Here is a 24,832-nt window from a genome sequence, read left to right as displayed (position 1 = left end):
GTATGTCTTTTGGGGTTAGTTAGTATGTTAGTTGATATTGCAGCAGTATGGTTAGTTGATATTGGTGTCAGACCCCAATGAGATTTGGTCTTGCCACTTACTAGCTGTGTGACTTTGGACATTACGCCAGTTTCCCCATTGGTAAAATCAGAATTATCTCGGAGGGTTGGTGAGAATTGAATGCGCATAAAGCACTCAGGCTCACAGAAAGCACTCAAGAAATATGTTATTATTCTTTCCGCCTTAAAAACTCCAATAATAAACCAAATTCCAACTTGCTCTGGCTCCTTCTGGACAAGTCAGGAGGCAAAGAGACAAACTAGATGATTTTATCAAGGAGTTTTCTACTTAGAGGCTTGAGTCTGAGGACTTCACACAGTCTTCACAGACATTCTTCCTTCCTGCTGTCCCCACTCAGCCTGCAGACCTCCCACCTGTGCCCAAAGAAGAGTGCTTGAAAGGAAGAGGTTACTCAGAACCCAGCCGGTTTATGTTTTCTCAGGGGTGGAGGTCGGGAAGAAATCCTGTTGACACAGTTTTGTAAAGCCTGTCACTCAGTCAGTCCCCTGCCTATTACCTCTGCAGACCGTTATGCATATTAAAGAAGGGGGGGCGGCAAATACAAAAGAAAAATAAGCGAGAGTGAGTGAGAGAGGGAACAAATCAGGATGCTTGAGGGAATCCACGTGGTCGCCAATCTGTAACTGATCAGAGCAGCGACACTGAAGCAAAACCCCCAGCGCCTAACGCTAAATATACTGCAATGGAGAAACCGTCCACAATGGGGTGTCTATGTCCTTAGCAGAGTCCTGGGGCTGCCGTTTAAGAGACTCTCCCCGTACTCCCACCCTTTTTGCACCTAGTAAACCACGCGATGTAACAACGGAATCTGGCTCTGTGTGTGCGCTGTGGGAGTGTGCGCTTTGCAAACCATCTGGGCTCCATCCTGCGCGGTTGGAACCACGATCGATCCAGGACGAGTTGGGGGAGTTGGCGCTTGCCAGTGTCTCCTTCCTCTCCCTGCTCCTCTCTAGCCCCCACCCCATCGTTCGCTCTGCACAAACGTTTCGCGGGTGGAGGGACGTAGGTTTTCAGCACCAGGAGGCCGTGGACCTTCTCTGGAGGCTGCAGTGCACCCTCCAGAGGGCCAGAGCTGATTGCAACCTGCTCACCACGACCCTCCCCCTCCTCCCCAAATTCGCTGCCCCAGGCTGTTATATTACAGGCGGGGCGCTGTACCGTTGCGGGAGTCCAGGAAGGCTGCGTGACCTTCCAGCGAACTCCACCTCGGCCGGGGGTGGGAGGGATGGAGGCTGCCCCGGGGCCTGCTGGCTGTGTATCGATCCCCCAGCCTCAGCCAACACAAGTTCTCCCGGTACAAACCCCTCCCTCCCTTCTGTGCTTTCCCAGCCTTGCAGGCTTCTAACGCCTAGCTTGTGGCGCCCTCCTCTCTTTCCCGCAATAAAGTGAACCGGGTGGGTATGCATCCCCCGCCCTAACCCTCCCCTTCCCCCTCCCCCCTCTGCCTACTAACCCCGCGCACAGAGCTCGCCGCCGGCGGGCCCCTTCCACCCAGTGTATCATAATGCCCAACGCTCTTCTCCTCCCCCTCTCTTAATCAGAAACGTGGTCGCGAGCCACCCGCCCCCCCGCGTGCATACATTAGGGTCTGCTTTGCATGCAGCGGCAGGCAGAGAACTGAGGAAGAAGGGGCGGGGGCGCTTTTGCCCGCCTCTTCCCTCCAGGCCCCGTTAGCCACCCAGTTTCAGCTTCGTTGTAACGCCGCCTCGTTAGCGGAGCACGCCGCGGCCCCAGTGCCCGGGCTGGAGAAACACAACCCAACTCTCTGCAGAAGGGCACCAAAGCCAGAGGTTCCTCAGCCCCGAGCGCACAGTAGGGCGAGGAGGTGGCGAGAGGCCGACCACTCGGTGTGTGCATTTTGGAGAGAGCTCCAGCCTGAAAATGGGAGGGGCTCTTTTTTATTATTATTATTTTTTAAAGCGCATTCATTGAGGGCCTTTCTATTTTGCATATAGTAAACTGGGCAACAATTCCGTCTTGCCTGTAGCACAATAAGGGCTCTTTTATTCTAGAAGCGTTAAATGCGGGCTAACCCCTCTCGTATCCGTGCCTCGAGGCGGAGAAGGCGCACTCATCCCCGGCCCGGCAGCCGCGTTAGACTGGAAGCTGCTCTCCCGGGCGGTTCGATTCCCAGCGCATCCCGGGAACGTGTGTAATCGGCCTCTCGGCTCTCGAGGCTGCAGGCGGCCGGCCTCCCTCCGCCTCCATCCTCTCCGTAGTCCTCGCCCCTCCCCCTCTCCCCGGAACCCGCGCTCCGCGTCGGGCTCCTGGGCTTCCTTCCCCCCCTCCTTTTCCCGAGTAATGCCGCTCCCGGAGGGCGGGGCACGCAGTTATCCAGGTTGCGGGGCGGGCGGGCGGGCGGCAGGCTGCGGCCCGGGCCTCGGGATGGCGTAGCCGCCGCCCGGCGTCGGCAGCGCGGGTCCGAGCCTGCTATACAGCTTGCTGGGCCGGCTGGCGCGGCCCGGCCCTCGGCATAGCGGCCGCGGGGTGCAGGCGGCCGGGCGGCGCCGAGCGGGCCAGGCAGGTTCCGGGGCCCGCGGCCCCCCCCTCCGCCTCCCCGCCCCCCTGTGTTGTCGCCTCTCCCTCTCGCTGCTTCACTTCACGGGGCGAACATGGCGCACAGCTGTCGGTGGCGCTTCCCCGCCCGACCCGGGACCACCGGGGGCGGCGGCGGCGGGGGGCGCCGGGGCCTAGGGGGCGCCCCGCGGCAACGCGTCCCGGCCCTGCTGCTTCCCCCCGGGCCCCTGGTCGGCGGCGGCGGCCCCGGGGCGCCCCCCTCCCCCCCGGCTGTGGCGGCCGCGGCGGCGGCGGCGGCGGGAAGCGGCGGGGTTGGGGTTCCAGGGGGAGCGGCCGCCGCCTCAGCAGCCTCCTCGTCGTCCGCCTCGTCTTCGTCTTCGTCATCGTCCTCAGCCTCCTCTGGGCCGGCCCTGCTCCGGGTGGGCCCGGGCTTCGACGCGGCGCTGCAGGTCTCGGCCGCCATCGGCACCAACCTGCGCCGGTTCCGGGCCGTGTTTGGGGAGAGCGGCGGGGGAGGCGGCAGCGGAGAGGTAAGGGGGCGAGGAACCCCCAGGTCCGGGGTCTCGACCCTCTGCGGAGCCCCCTCCCCTCCCCCATCCGGGATTGTGGAGCATCCCAATTCGGGGACCATCCTGGGGTCCCTGACCCGGGGCAGATGGCCCTCCCATCTCGGGACCCCCATCCAGGGGTGCAGACCCCCAGGCGTCCCCACCCCGGGGTTCGGACCCATCTGGCCGAGGGCGTTTGACCCCCACCCTCCTTCCCCTGACCCTTCCCCACATCCCCTGGCACAGACCCCTCGCCCGGGTTTCTCATCCCGGGACTGAACCCCTCCTCCCTTTCACAGATTACCTCATCCGAGCGAGATTCCTCCCTCCCTCCCTCCTAGAGACTTGATCCCGCCACATCCCCGCCTCCCTCTCTGGGCAGATGTTTTACTCCTGGGGCAGTTTTCCTCTTGGGCATCTCTCGGGGGATGGCCTCATCCAAAGCCACGTTCTTCTCCCACCCTTGGGGACCGATGTCCCTTCTAGCACCTTGCTTTCGAAAACCTGATGAACCCTCGCTCCGTCCCCGGGCCAGGTCCCTACACTACCAGCCACTCCCCCTTCCTTCACCTCCACCCGCACCCCCCCCTACCCCCAGCGGAGAGGTCCTCCCGTCATCCCGCCCTTCCCCACCGGGAAAAAGCTACTTTCCTCTCCACCTTGCCTCCCTTCGCCTTCTTTCCCTCTGAAGATAACGGCGATCTCCTCCTACAGCAGTCTGTTTCCCCCATTTTACAGAGCTGCAGTTTCTAGCCTATTGGTAGCAGGGGATTACTGTACCTTCACTCTACCCTTTCCCTCCTTTAGAATGAAGGATTAGTGGCATCTTCGAGGGGAAAATTGTCCACTGTCCCCTAGGCTCAGAGAAGAGCAGCTTTCCACCATTCCCCCTGGAGAGGAGGCAGGTTTCCCCTCCAGCTCTGGGGAAGGGGGCCCCCGTGAGGGGCGGTGTTTGTGGGGTACTTGGGCAGCATCCTCCCAGGGGAAGCAGCTGCTCTCCTACCCCACCCACTGCGCCTGAGAGCACGCAGTCTTCAAACCTAGCTCCCTCCCGCCCTTCTCCTTTTCTCCGTCATTTCATTATTGATCCACCTTTTCCTAGGCCAATCCTGGGGCTTGGAAGGGGTGGGGGAAGCAGGGTTGGGGTGAGGAGAGTAGATAAGGGACAGTTTTACTGTAGTGCGGTGGTGGTGGCTGCTTCTGGTTGAGAGAAAGAGGGTTATGAAGAGGTTATGAAGCAAAGTTATTCCTTAGAAGGAGTTAGCGTTCTCTCTCTGATTTGTTTGAGGGGGACCCAAGGTGGATGAAGGATCTCCAGCTTTGCCCCTTCCACATTTAGTACTGGGGCGAGAATGGGGATGCTTTGATAGGCATTATTCAGCCCCCTTCAGCCAAAAGGAAAGTTGCCCTGGGAAGGGAAGTTGAGTTCAGGTTCAGCCAGTGGCGTTGCGCATTTGTTTTCCATTGGATGCAGAAGGGGGAGTTTGAATCGTAGGGGAAGGGGGAGAATGGGATGGGGGATGCCAGGAGGAAGAGCAGCTGCTAGGGGCTGAAGCGGAGGGAGGTAGGGGGTTGCTGCTTTGGAGTGCTCTTGATTGAAACAGAAAGGGAAAGATAACAACCAGCCGTTTCCTGCGTGCTCTGCCGTTGGTGCACACAAAATATCCTGGGCAAACCCCTCGTCCCCTATTGTGCCCCGCACCCCTTTAGATCTACAGAAAGATCCTGGGCAGAAGGGGAGGGAGGAGATCCCAGGGACCCTGGCCCCTCCTTTCAAGGAGCTGGCATTTTTTAGTTGTTAGTCTTCCTGCCTCCTTTTTTAAATCGTTTCTAAGGCATCCTGATCAGGAGACTGACAACAACCCGCCTTCTGACAGAGCAAGGAGGACATGATGGGGGCGTGTTCCTTGCGATGTAGCTAGCTGCAGCGTCCCTTTTCCCTGCCTCTCTCTGCTCTCTCTCCACCTCCTTTTCCCAGCCTTCAGAAGGCAGCTGCAGTCAGCAGGGTTGTTTGAGACTATTTATTGGTTGCTGTAGATTATTATTTTTTTTTTGAAAGGCCAATTCTGTATTTTTTAAGCTAACAACACAGATCCCATGTAGTTGGAGAACCAAAGGCCTCATACATGACAAAAAGACTGAACCGTTCAGGTTACTTGCATGGAGTTGGTGCTTAAATGTGAGTTGATTTTGCTTTTTTAAAAGATACAGCAGCAAAAAAAAAAAAAAAAAAAAAAAAAAAAATAGACTTACTGACATTTCATTTACCTGCTTGTTTTCAAAATTGAGACTTGCCTGGTTATATGTAGAATTTTAGCCCCATGTATATTTGAGTATAATAAGAAAGTCTCTATTAGGAGAAGTTAGTCTATTTTTAAGGGGATCCTGAGAAGCATTTTCTTCTTGTTTAGCATGCTTATTTATTTTATACTGAAGGACCAAGTGTTCACATTCCAAATGTTATCACATATTCAAAAGCAAAGTTTTATGCTGACAGCTTCCAATCATAGCTTTTCAAGAGACTGGTTAGAAAGAGAGCCACCTGGATTCAGGGACCTAATGTCTGGGCACCAGAATATTTTATCTGTTGGTCTTTGACAAATCACCTTTAAGTTTTAATCAGGTGCTAACATTTTCTTATCCACTGGCATTATTTTGCTTCGCAGTAGTATGTAGTGTAAAGCCTGTCAAGGAAATGCAGTAATTTCAAATAAGATCATATTAATACTTATTTTCTTTAAAACTTTTGCCTGAACAGTAGTTGCTACTTCATTATGAGGAAAGTGGTTGACTCCTTACATTAAACTTCAGTATTTTTTCTGAATTAGGCTTGAATGAGCTGTTGTTCCATTGATAAGCCTTTTATGTGGTAGTTTGAGTTAATCTAGGATGGGTTAATGGTATGCATTCATGAGTGCTAACCCATGGTATGGCTTAGTACTAAACCATGGTGATTATATCCTTTGACCTGGTTGTTTTCAACGTGGAAAGCAAGCATTTTGTTACAGAGTGTTACAAATCAATGATAAAGTTCCAACAAGGAGGTTTAGGGTTCCCACAGGCTGCCATAGAGTTCTAAAGATTGTTTCTGAGAAGTTGCTCACAGATCTGTATCAAGGCTTGTCTGGATTCATGAAGACATGGTTTGTGATCCAAAAGGATTCTAGCCTCTTTAAATTCTGGTTTGCTTTAAGTGAATAATGACTATAACTTCTCCATAACGAAACGTAAGTTAATACTTATTGAACTACTAAGTTAAGGTGGTTGAAAGGTGACAAAACTTCCAGATCAGTTCCGTTTAAACTCCTTTAGCTGTAGGAGATTTGTCCTTTACTGCCACAGGTTCTGAACTTCCCTCGGGATTGATATCTCTCTGAGTAACAACTACATGTAAGGGTTCTTCATGACCAAGGTCTGTCAGAATGGGATTATTTTAAAAAATACATAGGTGTTGCTGATCTCCTGTTTGGGCTTTCTGTGTGACAATTATGAAGTAGAATTAGAGTTTTATTTGATTGAGCACTGTGAGAAATCACAGAGGTCTGCTATTTCGCCTTCCCTTTCCCCTGCATGGTGTCAGGGTCCCACTTTTCTGAGGATTGTCTCAGGTGGTATATATGTGACTCTACTTTGCCATCTAATTAAACATAGTACAGCATCCTCTCTGTTGACTAGAATTTGGGCTGTTTTAATATGAACCCCAGAAATGGTCTATTTATCAGCAAGTAATCTTTGTTTATTACTTTCATAATCCAGTTACCATTCCTACCACCTCACAAAATGTTAAAAGCAGAATTGCCACCCTGATCATAACATGGCAAACTTTGATTAGATATAAATGGAAACCGAATCACAACATTGGTATGTATTTGTCTGTATTTGAAATGGCAGTTTAGTTCGGGTGGACTAAGGTGGGCTCTTGGGTTGGGCTTAGAAAAGATGGTGGTCCTGGAGTGGGAGAGTGTCTGTGATTTTTTTTTTTTTTTTTTGATGTTTGTTGGGCATATGTGCCAAGAGTGGGAGTTGCTCCTTCATTGCCTTCACAGCTAATCCTGAGCTGGGCAGAAGGAAAGTGAAGCAGAGAACACAAGTGGATTAGAAGAAGCCCCTCCACGTGGAAGTCGATGGACGTGGGCTCTCCTCGCACTCATCTCTGTCACTCGCCACTCTGGACAATTTCACTTTTAACTTGAAATTTCCGATCAGTAAAATGAAAAGGTTGGGCTAAACGTCAGCTCAGGAATCTTTTCTACTCCAGTATTCTGATTCCTCTCTGTTACATTAATTATTTGCTCAGGTCAGAACTTCTTATTCTGAATTTATTTAAAAAGTAGAGTCAGTGAGCCTGTTTGGTAATTTTTTTTTTTTTTTTTTTTTTTTGGCTGCATTGGGTCTTTGTTGCTGTGCGCGGGCTTTCTCTAGTTGTGGCGAACGGGGGCTACTCTTCGTTGCGGCGCGCAGCCTTCTCATTGTGGTGGCTTCTCTTCTTGCAGAGCACGGGCTCTAGGTGCGGCGTGGGCTTCAGTAGTTGTGGCATGCGAGCTCAGTAGTTGTGGCTGGCGGGCTCTGGAGCGCAGGCTCAGTAGTTGTGGCGCACAGGCTTAGTTGCTCCACGGCATGTGGGGTCTTCCCGGACCAGGGATGGAACCCGTGTCCCCTGCATTGGCAGGCGGATTCTCAACCACTGTGCCACCAGGGAAGCCCTGTTTGGTAATTTTTAATATCAGAGTGTACATTTGCCATTAAACTGCCATTATTATTGGGAAGAGAAATTTGAACTTGGTGGGAAAGTTTTCATTGTATGGACAAAATGTAAGGATTTTATGGAAAAAGTTCTTTGCTGAAGTTGACCAATTTCATTTATAAGAAAAGTGAAGATAAAATATTAAGTATAACTCATTATCTGGTGTTGAGAGGCCCTCTTGTTTGGCTAAATTTGTTTTCATGTTTTCAATACTGTAGATTCCTGACTCTCCAAAAGGGAAGTTATTTTCAGTCTAGGTAGTATATTCCTTTAGGTATGTGAGCTTTTAAATGAAAAAAATCCAATACACTAATGTATTTATAAATCCAAAGTGATGGTACCTACATTGCAGGGAGTAGTTGTTAATATGCTCTAAAACATACTTTGGTTTGTACTGAGCATCACAAATGCAGTCTTTAGAACTTTTCTTCATCTTTCACTGAAAGGCATATCACTTGTCCCCATCTTTACCTTCCGGCTAATTATCTTAAGGCACATGCTCTTGTAGGAAATCATCGTTCACAAAATAGTGATTGATCTTTTGATTGGAAGTTGAGAAGAGAAAATAGTCCCATCTTGACTCCCCTCCCATCTCTACTCACCTGGGAGCTGGCCTTCCATAGAGCAGCTGTGCAGGCTTAATACCCGTTGCCTTCCTTGCCCTGTGGCTAGGGGGGGTGGCAACACTGTTTCGCTTGCTCTGAGGCATAACAGACTGCAGTGCCGCTCTCTCCTTTGGAGACTCACTGTTTTAATTGTAGGTCTCCTAATTAAGATCTCTTTGTGCCTGCCCACATTCCACTAGTGTTGGCACAGAACTTCAGCTTCCTTCTAGCACTTAACTGAAGGCCTTCAATCCGGCCTTTTGTGAATATCTTGTCTCTTTCCATTCTTCCTCTGCCAAGGTGGAGAGCCCAGTGGCATAGACCTATGAGAAAGGGGGAAGCTTTGTGACTATCACTACTTTGGGAGGAATTTATTCTAGGATTGCTGGGATGGGACCTTCTTTTGTTTGCATATGTTATTTTCAGGAATTAAGAAAAGTTAAACTACTAATGAGTCTGACATGAGGTAACTACATTTTAGTCAGATTCTTAACCCTATAGGCACTAGTAGGAAGAAGGAAGCTAAAGAGTTTACTATTAAGTGTTTGTTTGGGTCTTATCTAGATTGATTTAAAGCTTGATAAATAAAAGCTTATGGAGTAAATCACAGACTTGGGGGTTTTGTGGTTGCGAAGTCAATCAAATGAAATTACTGATTGTTCCTAAATTGTATCAGATTTTAAAGCATAGAGTTAACTTTGATATTTGAATTAACTTTTTTGATTAGAAAAGACTGCAGGAGGATCTAGAAATTATTGAGTTAATTAAGAATACTCTTGTAGCCTCCGGTATTTCTTGAGAAGATCAGGAATTGGCTAGGTTTCTAGAGCAGTTTCAGAATAAGGGAAAGTAATTTTTCTGGAAGATGTAGTTTCACTCTAGTTCCCATTATGTTAGTGCGCAAAATACAGCATGTCCTTTAACGGATCTATATGTGCCATGCTAGAGGAAATGCAGTCTTTATTAAGAAGAAGGAATCTTGAATCCTTCACCTGGACCCAGATGGTTTCATTGATCACATCAGTATGAGGCGGACAAAGGGCTACTTTTTTGTTGTTGTTATTGTCATTGCCTTAGTTGTGAAGGCCTGAAAGAAGGAAGTTTATGGCATGCATGAAATAAAGCTGGAGGCCTGCGCTCTTATACCTGAGTGGGTGGTTTTATGGCCTAATTCTCTAATTGCTGGCGTTTATGACAGTGTGGATGCAACTGGCCCTATGGCTGAGGTGGATTATGTTGGGAATAGGGAGAGAAAAGGGGTCCTTTTGTTAGCCTTTTCATTTTCCCCCTCAATAAGTTCTCTGAGAAAGCCCTGAGGAAATACAGAGACACTTGGACTGAGGGAATGGCATCCCATAAAATGGTTCTTTATGTTTTTAAAAAGGACGAGCTGCTTTTCTTGATCTATCCAAAGAAATCCATACCACCACTGTTAAATATTTCAGTGAGCTTTGTACCTTGTCAGGTTACACACCAGGGGAAGCCAGCCAGGAGGCTGGAGGTGCTGCTAGGCGTTTGCTTTTAAAGACTAAGACATTTGAAAGAAGAATGTTGTTGTGTGACTTGTAGTTGTTTTGGATGATATAAATCCCCTTGTAGGATTCGTATGAAACTTCTTAGAGGCCAAACTTGGTTTAACTTTTTAGATGTTGAATACAACTATTCTAATGAGTTTTAGTTTTAAGGAAACAGTTAAAGATATAAATGTAAGAGTTAGTTGGCAGTTTTCTGTGCTGTGTATGAAAATTCCCCTTTCTTTGAAATGAGTAGTTGTTTTTCTATTTGACAAATAGACTGAAGGGATTTCCCCAGCTGTTTTACCTTTAATTATCGCTTCAGCAATGCCTTGTGGGGCACCAGTGGGTAGGATCTAGTCAACTGCCATTTATTTCTGGAGTTGGAGTTTTTTCCATATATTTTATCTGTTTTCTTGTATTTCTGTGTTTTGGGTTTGGTTGGAATGTTTGGGTGTAGATGTTTTGATGTCTCTCATCAGTAAGAGCTATGAACCTTTCTAACATTCGAATTGTTTTAGAGAGATCCAACCCTTATGGTCCACGCTTTGCTGAGGCATCATTGTTTCATTCTCATTTTACAGCATCAGAGTAATTGTGGCTTTCTGTCTTGAATTAGGGGAGTAATATTACTTGTGAGGAGTGTTTTTGGAGAAATTTTTTTTCACTAAGCTCTCCTTTGTACCATCTCAGTTCTAAAAACTGGGGAGTAGTTAATCACACGTATCTGTAATAAATATCTACACCTAAAGGAATAACTATTTATACGTGCTTGTATTCAACTTCTGTCCATCCATGAGTATTGACTGATTTTTAGATCAAACACAAGCATACAATATTGTCCCTAGATTATTGCCTTTAATTATAAGCAGTAAAACCATGTGGATAACATCTCTTTAAGCTTAGTTAATGAGGAAATCCTTTTGTAATCTCTCCAGCAAGGATTTTTTATTTGTACATATATAAATACCTTTACAAAGGAAGGACAGAATCTCATTATGTAATTTGTAATAGTGTGAGATAGTACAGCACAGTAATTAAGAGCTATTAAGACCATGGGCTCTGGGCTCAGTCTGCCTGGGTTCAAATCTTGGCTCCATTATTTATTAGCTGAATGACCTTGAAGAACTTTCTTAACCTCTCTATGCTTCAGTTTCTTCATTTGTAAATCAGTGGTAATTGTGCTTCATAAGATTATTGTGAGGCTTAATTGAAATTATGCATGCAAAGTACTTAGCACTTTGCCTGGTACAGAGGAATCCCTAATTATTATTAGGACTCAGATTGAAAGGACAGGAGTGCTTAATCTTTTTTTTTTTTTTTTTTTCCCACCGAGGTATCAGGTTTTTTTTACTTGGAGGTATACATATGTATGTGTACACATATATAGCTATTCGAGTGCTATAATCTTGACTTTAGAATGTTCTTGATTTTGGTATGGGTGTCAAGTTCATCAGTAAGCTAGGTGGAACCAAACTGAAGCCAGTCACACATCTTGGTAACAGTGGGTACCGTTGGTATCCAGCTAGAATGTAATTAGCGATAAGGCACAAAAGGGAGTAAAAAGAACAGGACAGTAAATAGGCGGGTAGGCAACCAAGGAAGACAGTGCCTTCATGAGTTGCATAACTGTCAAGCCAAGGCAGCTATATTGGGGTTGCTACCCTTGGTCCCTGTAACTAGTGTTCCTTATCTTTTTGAGTATGAGTACTTGGTGATTTCCTAAAACAACTCCGAGGTTCTTCAGGGTTCTTGGCCCCCAAGTTCAGATTCATTAGTCTGTACTTGGTAACTATTTGACATTTGTTCTCAAGTTTTAGCTTAGGGAGAGTAAGTGTTGGTCTGTGGAGATCAATGCAGCTAACCATTTAATTACAGAAGAAATGCTAAGTTGTAGGTTGGAACTTAACTTGAGAAATAAAAATAGCCACAAGTAGAATAGTCAAAAACAAGTTAAACTTTACCTAGTAGAGGATAGTATGCTTAAGGAGGAAAAATATAGTTCTGTTTTATCTCACTTTAAAAAAAAAGGTTTGCTGAAATACTTAATACACTGTCTTTTACAGATGAAGAAACCGAGGTACAGACACGTTAAATAGATTTCCTTAAGTCATATGGCTAGTAAGTGGCAGAGCTAGAATTCAAATCCAAATCTGTAACTATTTGAAGGCTTGTTCATGCTCTCTGCACTGTGGTACCTTCAGTCCCTTTCTCTTCTCACCCCATCCAATAAATTTCTGAGGCTTGTCTGTGATACTATTGTATTGTTTCTTTAATCTGTCCCTGTTTTTCTGTTTTTACCATCCTACTTTAAATTTCCATTACCTTTGCATGGATTAAAACCGTAAGCTCCTAACCGGTCTCTCTGCCTTCCTTTTCACTGTATAGTGGTGCCAGTGGTTTTCTTAAATACAGATCTGATTCTGTCACTTTATTCCTAAAACCCTTTGACTACTCACTGAATGTAAAATAAGATTTAAAATTCCCAGCCCTTTATAATCTAGCTGGCCTGCATTTCTACATTTTGAACATTATCTCCTGAACACACATTTTCACTTAAAGTGCTTCAACCATATTGAACTACCAGTCTATTAGATGTTCTCCACAGTCTGTGTGTACCTGCCTTTATACCTTTGCTAATGCCTTTCCTTTGCCTTAAAATGTTTCCCATCTTGACCTTCCTCTGACTTATTCATCTTTCATGGCTCAGTTCAGATCCCCAGATCCCAACTCTTCCGTGAAGCTTTCAAGATACCACTACTAGCTTAAATTCAACTCCTTTCCTGTTTTCTAACTGTACTTTATACCTACCCTTAAAGAATTTACTCCAGAACACTTTATGTTGTAAATACTTTTGATTGTGTCGGTCTTTCCCCCATTAGATTATGATTTCCTTAAGACACAGACCATTTCTGAGTTATCATTTATGTTTTATATTGTTTACAGTGGCGACTTTTCATATAGAAGGTGATCAGCGAATGTTTGTTGAACTGAAAATTTGGTATACATACAACTTCTAGGAACACTTTGCAAGGACATATTGCATAAGCTATTATGTTGTTCAAGACTATTAGCAGGATAATTTTGAGTAATTTTTAAAAATAGTAAGCTAACTTAAGTACAGCAGAGGAAAGTCTTAAGAGCCATCAGAGGACATTTTTGTAAAAGTACCGATTGGGGCTTTAAAAGTGATGTTGCGTGTTATAAAGCAGAAACTAACGCACCATTGTAAAGCAATTATACTCCAATAAAGATGTTTAAAAAAAAAAAAAGTGATGTTGAGGAATCCTGATGGGATGGCATCATCTTTTATATAGGTAATGCTGGCACTGGTCACCCGCTTACTTGAGTGTTGTTTCCACTTCTAGGTTCCTCAGCTTAGAGGGGATGAGGATACCTTGGAGAGGTTTCTGAGGAGACTCAAAAGATGATTATATGATTGGAAGTCAGTCCTATGAGGAAGGGTTGGGAGAATGAAAAGTTAAGAGGCAACTTAATAACTCTTCAAAAAACATGAATGGATCCATTATTAGGAATGGTAACCAGCTGTTTTCCAGATCTACTGATGCTAAAATAAGAGAAAAATAGGTTTAAATTGAAGCAAAGGGTAGTTGTGTAAGGAACTTGTTGCTAATGATGGTTTTCATTATAGTGATGGCGAAAAGATTACCGAAATAATTTTATGATCTTCTCTGGAGGTGAATTTTAAAGGACAGGAGTCCTGCCTATGTATGTGTAAAATGACTTCTCAAGCTACCTTCTCATTCTCTGAATCAATAAGTATATTTCCATTTAGATCCTAGAGGGCATGGATCATGTTTTATACTTTTTAATATTCCCCAAGGGGTCCTAGTCTCACTGGCTCCCTAAGAAGTATTTGAATTGTCAATTTATGGCAACAATTAACTTTCAGTAGTAAGCTCCAAAGAAATGTCTTTATGAAATGATTTTATAGTGGTTTTATAGGAGAATAAAAACTTAGTAAATGGAGCTAAGAGGGAAACCTTAAACATCAAGAGAAACCAGGGAAAGTAGTAGGTGTGGTCTCAATATAGGAAACAAATATTTATAGCTTTTATGTCCATTTTCAGTTGTAGTCTAAAGAGCTGTGCTTCAGAATATCCCTTGTTAAGGGTATCACTGCTTGTGGATGCATTATAACAAGTGCTTTGTAAATCCTTTCCAGTCTAATAAGTTGGCTTCATGTGAATGAGGATTATAAAGGCCTCTGACCCTTGGCTTTTGAGGCCATGAGGAGGGCTTACATTACTTAGAATGAAACCTTTTTAGATATGTTGGGTTGCAAAAAGCATTTCCGGTACAGTCAGAATGAAAACTGTGAATTGGGATTATTCATATAGATTACCAAAAGTCTGGGCAGAGCTGATATTAACACCAGCTCATTTTCCTACTAGCTCTTGGTTCCAAAACCTTGAGTGGGTTATTGAAGCTTTAGGACTTTGGAATTTAGTACTGGAATTGTGTATAATTTCCTTCTTGTAGGTAGTAAATGGATACTAGGCTTATTTAAGGTTATTTGGCCTTAAATATTAAAAATATAATGAATATTTTCTAAGTTTCATATAGCAAATGCTGTCTACTGTTAACCAGACCATCTCATAAAATGACTGGAGTTCAAAGGTGAAGCTGGATTGTTGCAGGGATTCTGCAAGTGGTGGCAAAGTGAAGGGCGGCTTGATTCCCTAATTGTAAAATTGGTGTCATTTGAGAAACTGGGAATTGGAAATATAAGGGAGTCATACTTTTCCTGTAACTTTTTTTTTTTTTTTAATTTTTAAAACTTTATTTATTTATTTTTGGCTGCATTGGGTCTTTGTTGCTGTGCGCGGGCTTTCTCTAGTTGCGGTGAGCGGGGGCTACTCTTCGTTGCGGTGTAGCAGGCTTCTCCTTGCAGTGGCTTCTATTGTTGCAGAGCACGGGCTCTAGGCGCGTGGGCTTCAGTAGTTGTGGCTCGCGGGCTCTAGAGCGCAGGCTCAGTAGTTGTGGCGCACAGGCTTAGTTGCTCCGCGGCATGTGGGATCTTCCCGGACCAGGGCTCGAGCCCGTGTCCCCTGCATTGGCAGGTGGATTCTTAACCACTGTGCCACCAGGGAAGCCCCTTTTCCTGTAACTTTTAATTGCTAATCATACAGGTATAAATTCAGAAAGCAAAAGATTATAAACAGCAAAGAATAATTCTCATGATTCTTTATTCTACTTGAGAGATTCCAGTGTTAGACTAATAAAATACCAGGGACTTTTTTTTTAAGTAAGTCAATGCCACATAATGTGTGCTTCTCAGAATGTGATGATGAACTTCCAAATATGATGTAGTAGTCAGAAGAGTCAGTTGGTTTTTTAAGCTAGTAAGAACACAAAACTTCCCAACTGATATATTGAACATTAATTCCTCAAAAATGTTAGGTCAAAATTGTGTTTGCTGACTTAGTAGCTTTGTTGTTTTGCCAAAGGGAATGTTTACTTTTGTCACGTAACTTCACTTTGCTCCTTCAGAAAACTGGCTTTTTGGAGAGAGAATTCTTTTTACCTTTAGAGGAAAGAAAGTTGTGAATTTCTCAATGTTACTTTAGTTGCTGTTGATCATTCAACAGCCCAGAAGGAAAGATGCAACCTGACTTTTGCAGCAAGATCAGAACAAGCTGGAAGAAAAAAATACAAATTTTATAGTAGAAACTTGTAGTTGAATGAACATATAGCTCAAAATGAAGTTAACTGCTGAAAGTTGGCATATGGAGGACCAAAACCTCTTGTAATAAAAAGAATCATCTCTGAAAACAGTGTTGGTGTTTGTTTAATTTTTCCAGCCTATTCAAGTGGATCTAGTCATTTTGTGGTACTTTCCTGTTAAACAGTGAAGAATAAACCCTGTCATTGTGCTGATTAATTTAATTTCTACAGTATATCAGTTAAGTGGGCTTATTTCTTCTGCTTCAGCAAGTAGATAAACCAGTTCAGACTTGGAACCTAGGAGTTTGGAAGTCCTGATTTTTGGTTTTTTGTTTGTTTTTTAAGGTCCTGTGAAGTAATTTGGGGCATTGCCAAGAATCTGTATAGCTTACTATCTGATGTAGTGCATTCATTTTGCCTTTTTTTTTTTTTTCTTTTTTTTAAGACAGTGAGCTTCTTTTTGTCTACCTCTTTTTCCGGAGCAGGATGGGTGGAGTTCACCTGTCTCATTTGTTTAGCTGTTTTGAGCATCTTTGGTTCTTGCTCTTGTTGATAATGGAGTGAGGATGAGGAGATACTTCTTTCTTTAATTACAAAGTGGGTATCATTTGTATTTCTTAGGTGAGAGTTGCTAGGTAGAATTGAATTAAATATTTGAAAACGATTTCATTCTTGTGTGGGTGAAAATTTTACCAACTGTTGTTATTGAAGAACATTGTATTACTGTCTTTGCAGTCTTTAATCCTAGGTGACTTTTGGGGTTAACATTTCTCAGTATCAGGCAGAGATCATATTTAAAACAGGGTAAATCTCTTCCTATCTGTTATGCATTCAAACAGCCACAGTTCTCTTTGAGGCACCAATAGCCAGAGAGAATCTGGCCTTGGCCCTGTCCCTGCCATTGTGTTGACAGGAGACTATGATGTCAGTTCAGTAACTGTGTACATTTCTAGACTGCTTGGATTTCAGAAACCATCTTGGCTTAAGAAGTTTGTCTCCTGATATCTGTGTGTTTGACTATGCTTGAGTATTTTATTCTTTTCCCTTCTTATAAATTCAACAACATCATTGTTAAATTCACCTTTTGGAAATGATTTACAGGTGTCACTATCTTTTTTTCTTTTACAAATGGTGAAAAACTGCTTGCAAAGAGGCTCATCTTCCCCCCTAAATGGCATTCATAAACATAGCACTCTACAGAGTAAGAAACGGTGACTGGAAATCGAATCTGTTTTTCAAAGAACATCTTTTATGTACCAGGCAGATGACCAAGTGTTGGGGCATTAGCATTGAACAAGTCCCTTCCCCCCTTCCCTCATGGAACTTACTGTCTAATTTCTCTTTACTGAGCTCGGCTTAAAATATAGCATGAATATACGTACTAAAATTATAATACCTTGCAAGATACTTTGGAAGTTGGTAATTTGAAGGCCAAAGCTCTCAAAACTAATATTAACAGAACTGTTCTTGGGAGCAATTCAAGTAGTAGTCTTCATTTACTGAGTTACTGATTCTTGAGAGTCAGTTATACCAACTGTAATATATGAATCAAGAGATTTAAAGTACTCCCAGGGTATTTAATAGCTTTCCCCTTCCTGTTAAAAGGGAACTTAAGTACTAGCACATCCTTTACTGCCTTGTACAACTGAGGAAGTGCCACTCTCCACTTGTACTCTGGATTCCGTCCCCTCTCATCTACTCAAGGTCATTCCTGCAGTTAGTCCCCCTCTCTCCTGCATCAGCAGTTTCTCTCTCATCAACATATAAAACTGTCTAACTGTCTTAATATAATCCTTGTTTTAAAAAACTCTTGACCCCAGGTCCTCCCCCAGCAACTACCCAATTTTCTGCTCCCTTTCACAACAGAACTCCTTGAAAGTGCAGTATGTAATTGCAGGTGCTACTTTCTCACCTCTCAGCCACTCCTCAACCCCTGCAATTGGGCTTTTATCTCCATGACTCTAGGAAATTGCTCTTATCAAAATCCTCAAGGGCCTCTCTCTTGCCAGATTGAATAGATAATTCTCAGTCCTCCTCCTGTTCAACCTTTGGGCAGCATTTGAACCAGGTGACCACTCCCTTCTTGAAACACTCTTTTCTTGGATTCTGTAACACTACACTCATCTGCTTTTTTCTTAACTCATTGGTTATTAATTTTCAGTATTCTGTATGTATCCTTCCTCTGCTTAACTCCCCTGAATGCTGGAGTCACCTACGAGTCTGCCTTTGGCCACCTTCTCTATCTGTGCACTTGTCCTCAGTGACCTCATCCAGGCCTCATCTGTATGCTGAGGACTCCTAAATCTTTGTCTCTAAACCTTGACTACTTCTTAGAGTCCCAGGCTTGTATTTCCAGCTGCCTATTTGACATTTCATTTGCATAATAATAAGAATAAGCATGATGAGCGTTTATTGAGTGTTTGTTGTGGGCCAGGCAGTATTCTCAGTGCTTCACATGTATTATCTCACCTAATCTTGCCCACCCTCTGAGGTAGCCACTGCTATTCCCAGACAAGGAAACAGGTATGCATTGAAGCACTTGGATATTTAGTAGGTACCTTACACTTCCCATGTCCAGAAAGTCTTGATTTTCTCCTTTCTCCTTGTTTCAGAGTGACTCTACCCTTTACCCAATAGCTCAGGCCTAAAATTTGAGAGTTATCCTTGATTTCTCTCTATATTCACATTCCAAATAACCCATCAGCAAATTCTGTCTGTACTACCTCCAAAATACCTTAAATCCACCTTCCTCTCATTAATTCTCCTACCAAAACCCCACACTTACCCATTATAATCTTTTGGCTGGACTATTCCCTTATCTCCTTGCTTGTGTTCTTACCTCAGTGAAGTTTGTTCTTCACACAGCAACTGTGGATTCCATGTGTAAATCAGTCAGATCTTATTATTCCCTCACTTTAAACATGTTGGTATCTCTCCCCCATCTCCCTTCTCCCCACTGCTTGGATAAATCCAGATTTCTTACCCTGTCTGGCAAAGCCGTACATGATCTGGCCTCTGGTCAGGTCTGCTGCTTCCAGCACCGCCTCTTCTCATCTCACTCATTCTGCACAGCCACACTGGCCTTTTGGTCTATCATATGTGCCACGCTCGTGCTGTCTCTGGGCCTTTGCATTTACTATCTAGCTAGAATACTATGCCACCTAGATCTTTATATGTCTGTCTTTTTCTCATCATTTAGGTCTAAATCCGGGTTCAGCCACTTTTTTCTGCCAAGGGGCAGATGGTCTCTGTCGCAACGACTCCCCCCTGCTGTTGTGGTCCAGGAGCAGCCATAGACAATACAGAAATGATGACACACGGGGCTGTGTGCCAATAAAACTTTATTTATGCACACTGAAATTTGAATTTCATATAACTTTCATGTGCATGAAATATTCTTTGGATTTTTTTAACCATTTAAAAATGTTAAAAACCATTCTTAGTTCATGGACTGAACAAACCAGGTGGCAGGCCAGATTTGGCCTGTGGGCCACAGTTTGCCAAGGTCAGCAGCCTTTCCTGACCACCCTAGTGAAAACAGCCCTCACAGGTAACCCCCATCAATCCTTCGCGCCCTCGTTGCGTTCTTTATTTGTTACATGGTTATTTCCTCATGGGGCAGGGATTTTGTCAGTTCTTCACTTGTGTAGAGTCTAAAACAGTGCCTGGCAACACTCAGTAAATACTTGCTGGAGTGATCGAACGCCAGTCACATTTGAATTTTGGCTGAACATATAGCTCAAAATGAAGTGGCAGTGGGGTTAGCAGATAGACTGCTATCTGGTCTCCAATTATTCAGTCTCTTTCCTAATCTAATTTCATATGTGTGTATCTAGAATAAACTTCAAACTTCAAAGTTATGCCTTGTCTACATTTGAGACCCAAAGGTAGCTCCTGCTGTTTATTGGATGAGCTTTGACCATACCATCCTAGAATTAACAAGGTTCTGATACTTTATTTGTCTTTGATCTTGGCCCTGCTGTGGCTACCCCTTTCCAACCAAATCAATTTTTATCAATTTTTGCATCTGATTTCCCACTTCTCCCCATTACCCCCTCCCATTTATTCTTTTTCTTAAAAAATATTGATTGATTTGGCTGCACCGGGTCTTAGTTGTGGCACTGGGGATCTAGTTCCCTGGTCAGGGATCAAACCCGGGCCCCCTACACTGGGAGCGTGGAGTCTTAACCGCTGGACCACCAGGGAAGTCGCCTCCCTCCCATTTATTCTTTTTTAAAAATAAATAAATAAATAAATAAATGTATTTATTTTGGCTGCACTGGGTCTTCGTTGCTACACGCGGGTTTTCTCTAGTTGCGGCGAGCGGGGCTCCTCTGTTGCGGTGTGTGGGCTTCTCATTGCGGTGGCTTCTCTTGTTGCGGAGCATGGGCTCTAGGCATGCGGGCTTCAGTAGTTGTGGCACAGGGGCTCAGTAGTTGTGGCTCACGGGCTCTAGAGCACAGGCTCAGTAGTTGTGGCGCATGGGCTTAGTTGCTCCGCGGCATGTGGGATCTTCCTAGACCAGGGCTCGAACCTGTGTCCCCTGCACTGGCAGGCGGATTCTTAACCCCTGCGCCACCAGGGAAGCCCTCCCATTTATTCTTTTTTTTTTTTTTTTAATTTATTTATTTTATTTATTTATTTTTGGCTGTGTTGGGTCTTCGTTGCTGCAGCGGGCTTTCTCTAGTTGCCGTGAGTGGGGGCTACTCTTAGTTGCGGTGCGCGGGCTTCTCATTGCAGTGGCTTCTCTTGTTGCAGAGCACAGGGTCTAGGCGCATGGGCTTCAGTAGTTGTGGCTCGCGGGCTCTAGAGCGCAGGCTCAGTAGTTGCGGCGCACGGGCTTTGTTGCTCCGCGGCATGTGGGATCTTCCCGGACCAGGGCTCGAACCCGTGTCCCCTGCACTAGCAGGCGGATTCTTAACCACTGCGCCACCAGGGAAGCCCCCATTTATTCTTTTTTTTTTTTTTTAAAGAAATTCACGTTCTTTTATTTTATTTATTTATGACTGTGTTGAGTCTTCGTTTCTGTGCGAGGGCTTTCTCTAGTTGCGGCAAGTGGGGACCACTCTTCATCGCGGTGCGCGGGCCTCTCACCATCGCGGCCTCTCTTGTTGCGGAGCGCAGGCTCCAGACGCGCAGGCTCAGTAATTGTGGCTCACGGGCCCAGTTGCTCCGTGGCATGTGGGATCTTCCCAGACCAGGGCTCGAACCCGTGTCCCCTGCATTGGCAGGCAGATTCTCAACCACTGTGCCACCAGGGAAGCCCCCCATTTATTCTTAATCAGCCATTGTCCATGATTTATTTCCTTTAGAGCTACGTTCTAAAAAACTTTCGTAGGTTGTGAGCCTCTTTTTTTCTTTGAGAATCTGAAGAAATCTGTGTCTCTCGTCTGGCAGATGCCCATATAAACAGAGTTTTGCCTGTGATTTCAGCAAACTCTCTAAGCTTTCTCCTGCCTATCAACTTGTCTGCAACTAAATGCATGCTTAGCCCCTTTTCTGACAGGAGAGAACTCCCTTCCATTGCACTTTGTCTTCATTCTCTCTCAGTGCCGACCCCTCCTCCCCATCCCTTTTCCATTTATTAGCGATTTGCTGTTGAGAATTTTCAGTCTCTTCCTGGCTGCTATGTTCTCTTCCAGCATCTAAACACATTCAACTCAAAAAGTAATCCTGGACTTCCCTGGAGGTCCAGTGGTTAAGACTCCACTCTGTGAGGAAACTAAGATCCCACATGCTGTGTGGTGCGGCCAATAAACAAACAAACAAATAAGTAATCCCCCCAGGCAAATCTTTCCCTACATTGTGCCCATTGTCTCTTTCCCATGTAATTGAGTTTTTTCAAAAGAGTGGTCTATACTGACTTCCATTTTTGTCACTTTCTAATCACACCTTGACCCACTGCGCTTTGGTTCCTCCTGCCTCTAACACTGCCTTGAAGTTGACCTTGGCAAGGTCATGGGTGACCTCCCAATTTTGATATCCTCTGTACAAAATCCTTTTGTGTCCCTCCCCAACTTGGCCATCCCTTGATGTGTATTCTTCCCTTGACTGTTCTGTACTTAGATACATGATCTGTCTCCTTGGCCATTCCATCTCTGTCTCCCCCCTCAGCTTCCCTGTCCCCTGTACGTGAAGTGTGGGTATTCCCTGGGGATCTGCCATGGCTCCTCTTTTTCTCTATTCTCTCCCTGGGTGACTGTTTATACGTACAGTTTCAGCATTCATAAATTCATTGAATCAGGTGCGTTTTCTCCAGATCATTATATCTTACAACTTGGACAGACATTTCAAATTCAAGCGTCTAAACTGATTTCCCTCCTGCTCCTAGAAACCTCTCTTCTTTCTTTTTTCCCAATCTTATAAATATATCACCATAAACCTAATCAACCTAAGCCCAACACCTGCAAGTCTTTACTGATTCTTTCCATCCCCTGAACCCTTTATATTGAAACCTTGTTCATTTTGCCTCCTAACTGTCTATGGAATCTGCCCTTTTCCTTAATCCCCATTGCCACTGCAGTCATTTTATAGCTGTTCTTACTGCCTCTGGTTTTAAAGGCAGTCTCTACTTCCCCACTGCTGTCATAGTGATCTTTTGAAAATATAAATCTAATCATGCTTCTCTCCTGCCCGAAAGTGTTACTGATGAGCTGTAGCCCTCAGGATGAGGCCCACACTTCCTTGAAGATAAACTTCAAACTCAGAAAGGCATTTAAGACCTTTCATGATCTGCCTCTGCCTTTTTTCCTCCTCAACATCTTATGCTCCTTTCCCACATCAGCTAGGGCCTCAGCCCTATGAACTGTCTGTAATTTCACTCCATGCCATGCTCTTTTCTATCTCTGTGGCTTTGTATGTGTTATTCTCTCTGCCTGAAATATCTCCCTTCAACCCTAATTTACCATCCTTCAGAAGTTAGAGTAAGCTTTCACCCTTTCCGCAGTGGCTTTCCTGACTCTTTCTCCTTGACTGGGTTAGTCACCTTTCTGCTGTGCTTCCATATTTATTTTTCTGGCATGTGTATTCCTTTGGCATAGCAGGAAACACACTGCATTCCATTAGTTTTTGTGTTTTTTAAAAATTAATTAACTTATTTATTTTTGGCTGTTTTGGGTCTTCGTTGCTGTGCCAGGGCTTTCTCTAGTTGCGGCGAGTAGAGGCTACTTACTCTTGGTTGCAGTGTGTGGGCTTCTCATTGCCGGGCTTCTCTTGTTGCGGAGCACGGGTTCTAGGTGCAAGGGCTTCAGTAGTTGTGGCACGTGGGCTCAGCAGTTGTGGTGCACAGGCTTAGTTGCTCCGTGGCACTTGGGATCTTCCTGGACCAGGGCTCAAATCCATGTCCCCTGCACTGGCAGGCGGATTCTTAACCACTGTGCCACCAGGGAAGACCCCTCCCTATGAATTCTTAAAAGAAGAATCTTATTGTCTAATTCTTTTGAGTCCACCAGTATTTTCTGCTACTGTGCTATTACCACATAATGTTTTTTAAACAATTAGTGTACTGCATTTCCTTTATTTTCATTTTACAAACATTTATTACTCTAAATTTGTGCCAGATACTAAAATACAATGAATAAGTAAACTTTCCCTGTCTTTAAAGAGTGAATGCTCTAGAGAAGGAGACAAACTTGTAAACACATTCTGTATCCATTATGCTAATTAAGTACTGGTGATTATGTGTGTATGTCTTTAAAATGCAACACTAAGACCTTGGTATTTTATTTTTTAAATTTATTTATCTTTTTGGCTACACTGCCCAGCTTGTGGGATCTTAGTTCCCCAACCAGTGACCGAACCCAGGCCCTTAGCAGTGAAAGTGCAGAGTCCTAACCACTGGACCACCAGGGAATTCCCAAGCCCTTGGTATTTTAGAGCTTGTAGCGATAGACACTCAGAGAAATGTGCCAGCAGAAGTGATAGCTAACTGGAATAAATTGCCAAAGGAGAAGTGTTACTCTTTAACTAGAGCTGCTGAGATGCACAATATGCCTCCTTGATGTTTCTTCGTCTTCTTTAGTTCTTAGTAATTTTCTTAGTTCTGTGGCCTCCTCATATGATGGAACCATATATGATGATACCAAAAATTATAAGCCTTCAAAACAAAGAATTTCAAACAATTACGTATCAGGGCGCTTTTGATACTGTCTATGGTTTTTGATGTTATTTTCAGTTGATTCATCAATAAAGCTCTGTAGGTGAAGAAATTTGATTTTTTTTTTAAACTCTAAAGACTGAACATTTTGGAGACAGAAGAATGCTAAGGTACTTACCACCTAATTCAGTGCTCTGAAGTGCTGAGTCTCTTGCTAGAAAAGAAAGAAGGGTATGAGCGGTCATCCTAGGCCTTATTCATCAAAGGCCAGGTGTGGCCAAGCTTGTTTAATAGAAGAGTTTTCAAAATAGCTTTGGAACCTCCACATTCGATTGGGAGGTGAAGAACTCCAGGTGAATGATTTCTGCTCTGACCAAATTGGCAAGAACTTAACGGGAGGAGCGAAAATCTATTTTACTTGGGGGTAGGAAGGAAAAGGCATTGACGTCTATCAGTTGCAAGTTCATCAGATCGCTGGTATTACTAGGAACTGTGTCGCATCTAATCACTGCAGATGATTTAGGTCTCGATTACTTAAACTCGCTCTGATTTCTAATGCTGGAGCGGTGCCTGGTACAATACTGAGGCATGGAGAGAGACGTTGCCATCCTTTGGAAGAAGTTTGAAATTTGTTGAATATTTCTCCATGAACCTAATACTAATACAAGTGGAAGAATGAACTATTCCAAGATTTAAGCAAGTTTTTTATTCCAGAATATGAATTACATAGTAATTTATCCTTCACCGACATTTTAAGGGATTTTGGCTTTCTAAAGGAAGGCTGAGATTGTGCACCTGCCTGTCTGCTTTAGATACTTCTTGGGAGCAGGATCATGTCTTACTACTTATCTCTGCATTGGGAGCAGGTAGCATATAAATGGTTTTTGAATGAATGGACAAGTGAAAGAAATAGTGTTTTGTTTGCAGAGTTGTCCTAGTAGTACATAATTCCTTGAAATACGGAACCTCATGTATTTTTCCAAAATATCTTCATCGTTACATTTTAACTGTAAACATCATTGTCTGTAATACTTACTTTG

General features: G+C 44.2%; 1 protein-coding gene across 5 annotated transcripts in view; it reads left to right on the top strand.

The window, feature by feature from the left end:
- Positions 1-2,693: 2,693 nt before the first annotated feature.
- Positions 2,694-24,832, top strand: part of KMT2A (lysine methyltransferase 2A) — a 74,481-nt gene continuing 52,342 nt past the window's right edge. For 2 of the 5 annotated variants that reach the window (XM_068555783.1, XM_068555782.1), the window contains exons 1-2: positions 2,694-3,128; positions 5,227-5,325. In XM_068555783.1, the coding sequence (XP_068411884.1) occupies positions 2,694-3,128; positions 5,227-5,325 (534 nt within the window). The remainder of the gene's footprint in view (positions 3,129-5,226; positions 5,326-24,832) is intronic. The other 3 variants (XM_068555786.1, XM_068555785.1, XM_068555787.1) reach the window with 2 other exon arrangements.

This window comes from Eschrichtius robustus, chromosome 11 (assembly GCF_028021215.1).
Source record: "Eschrichtius robustus isolate mEscRob2 chromosome 11, mEscRob2.pri, whole genome shotgun sequence".
Taxonomy (NCBI): domain Eukaryota; kingdom Metazoa; phylum Chordata; class Mammalia; order Artiodactyla; family Eschrichtiidae; genus Eschrichtius; species Eschrichtius robustus.
Note: the sequence above shows the minus strand (reverse complement) of the source record. Positions and strands in the feature narration are given on the sequence as shown.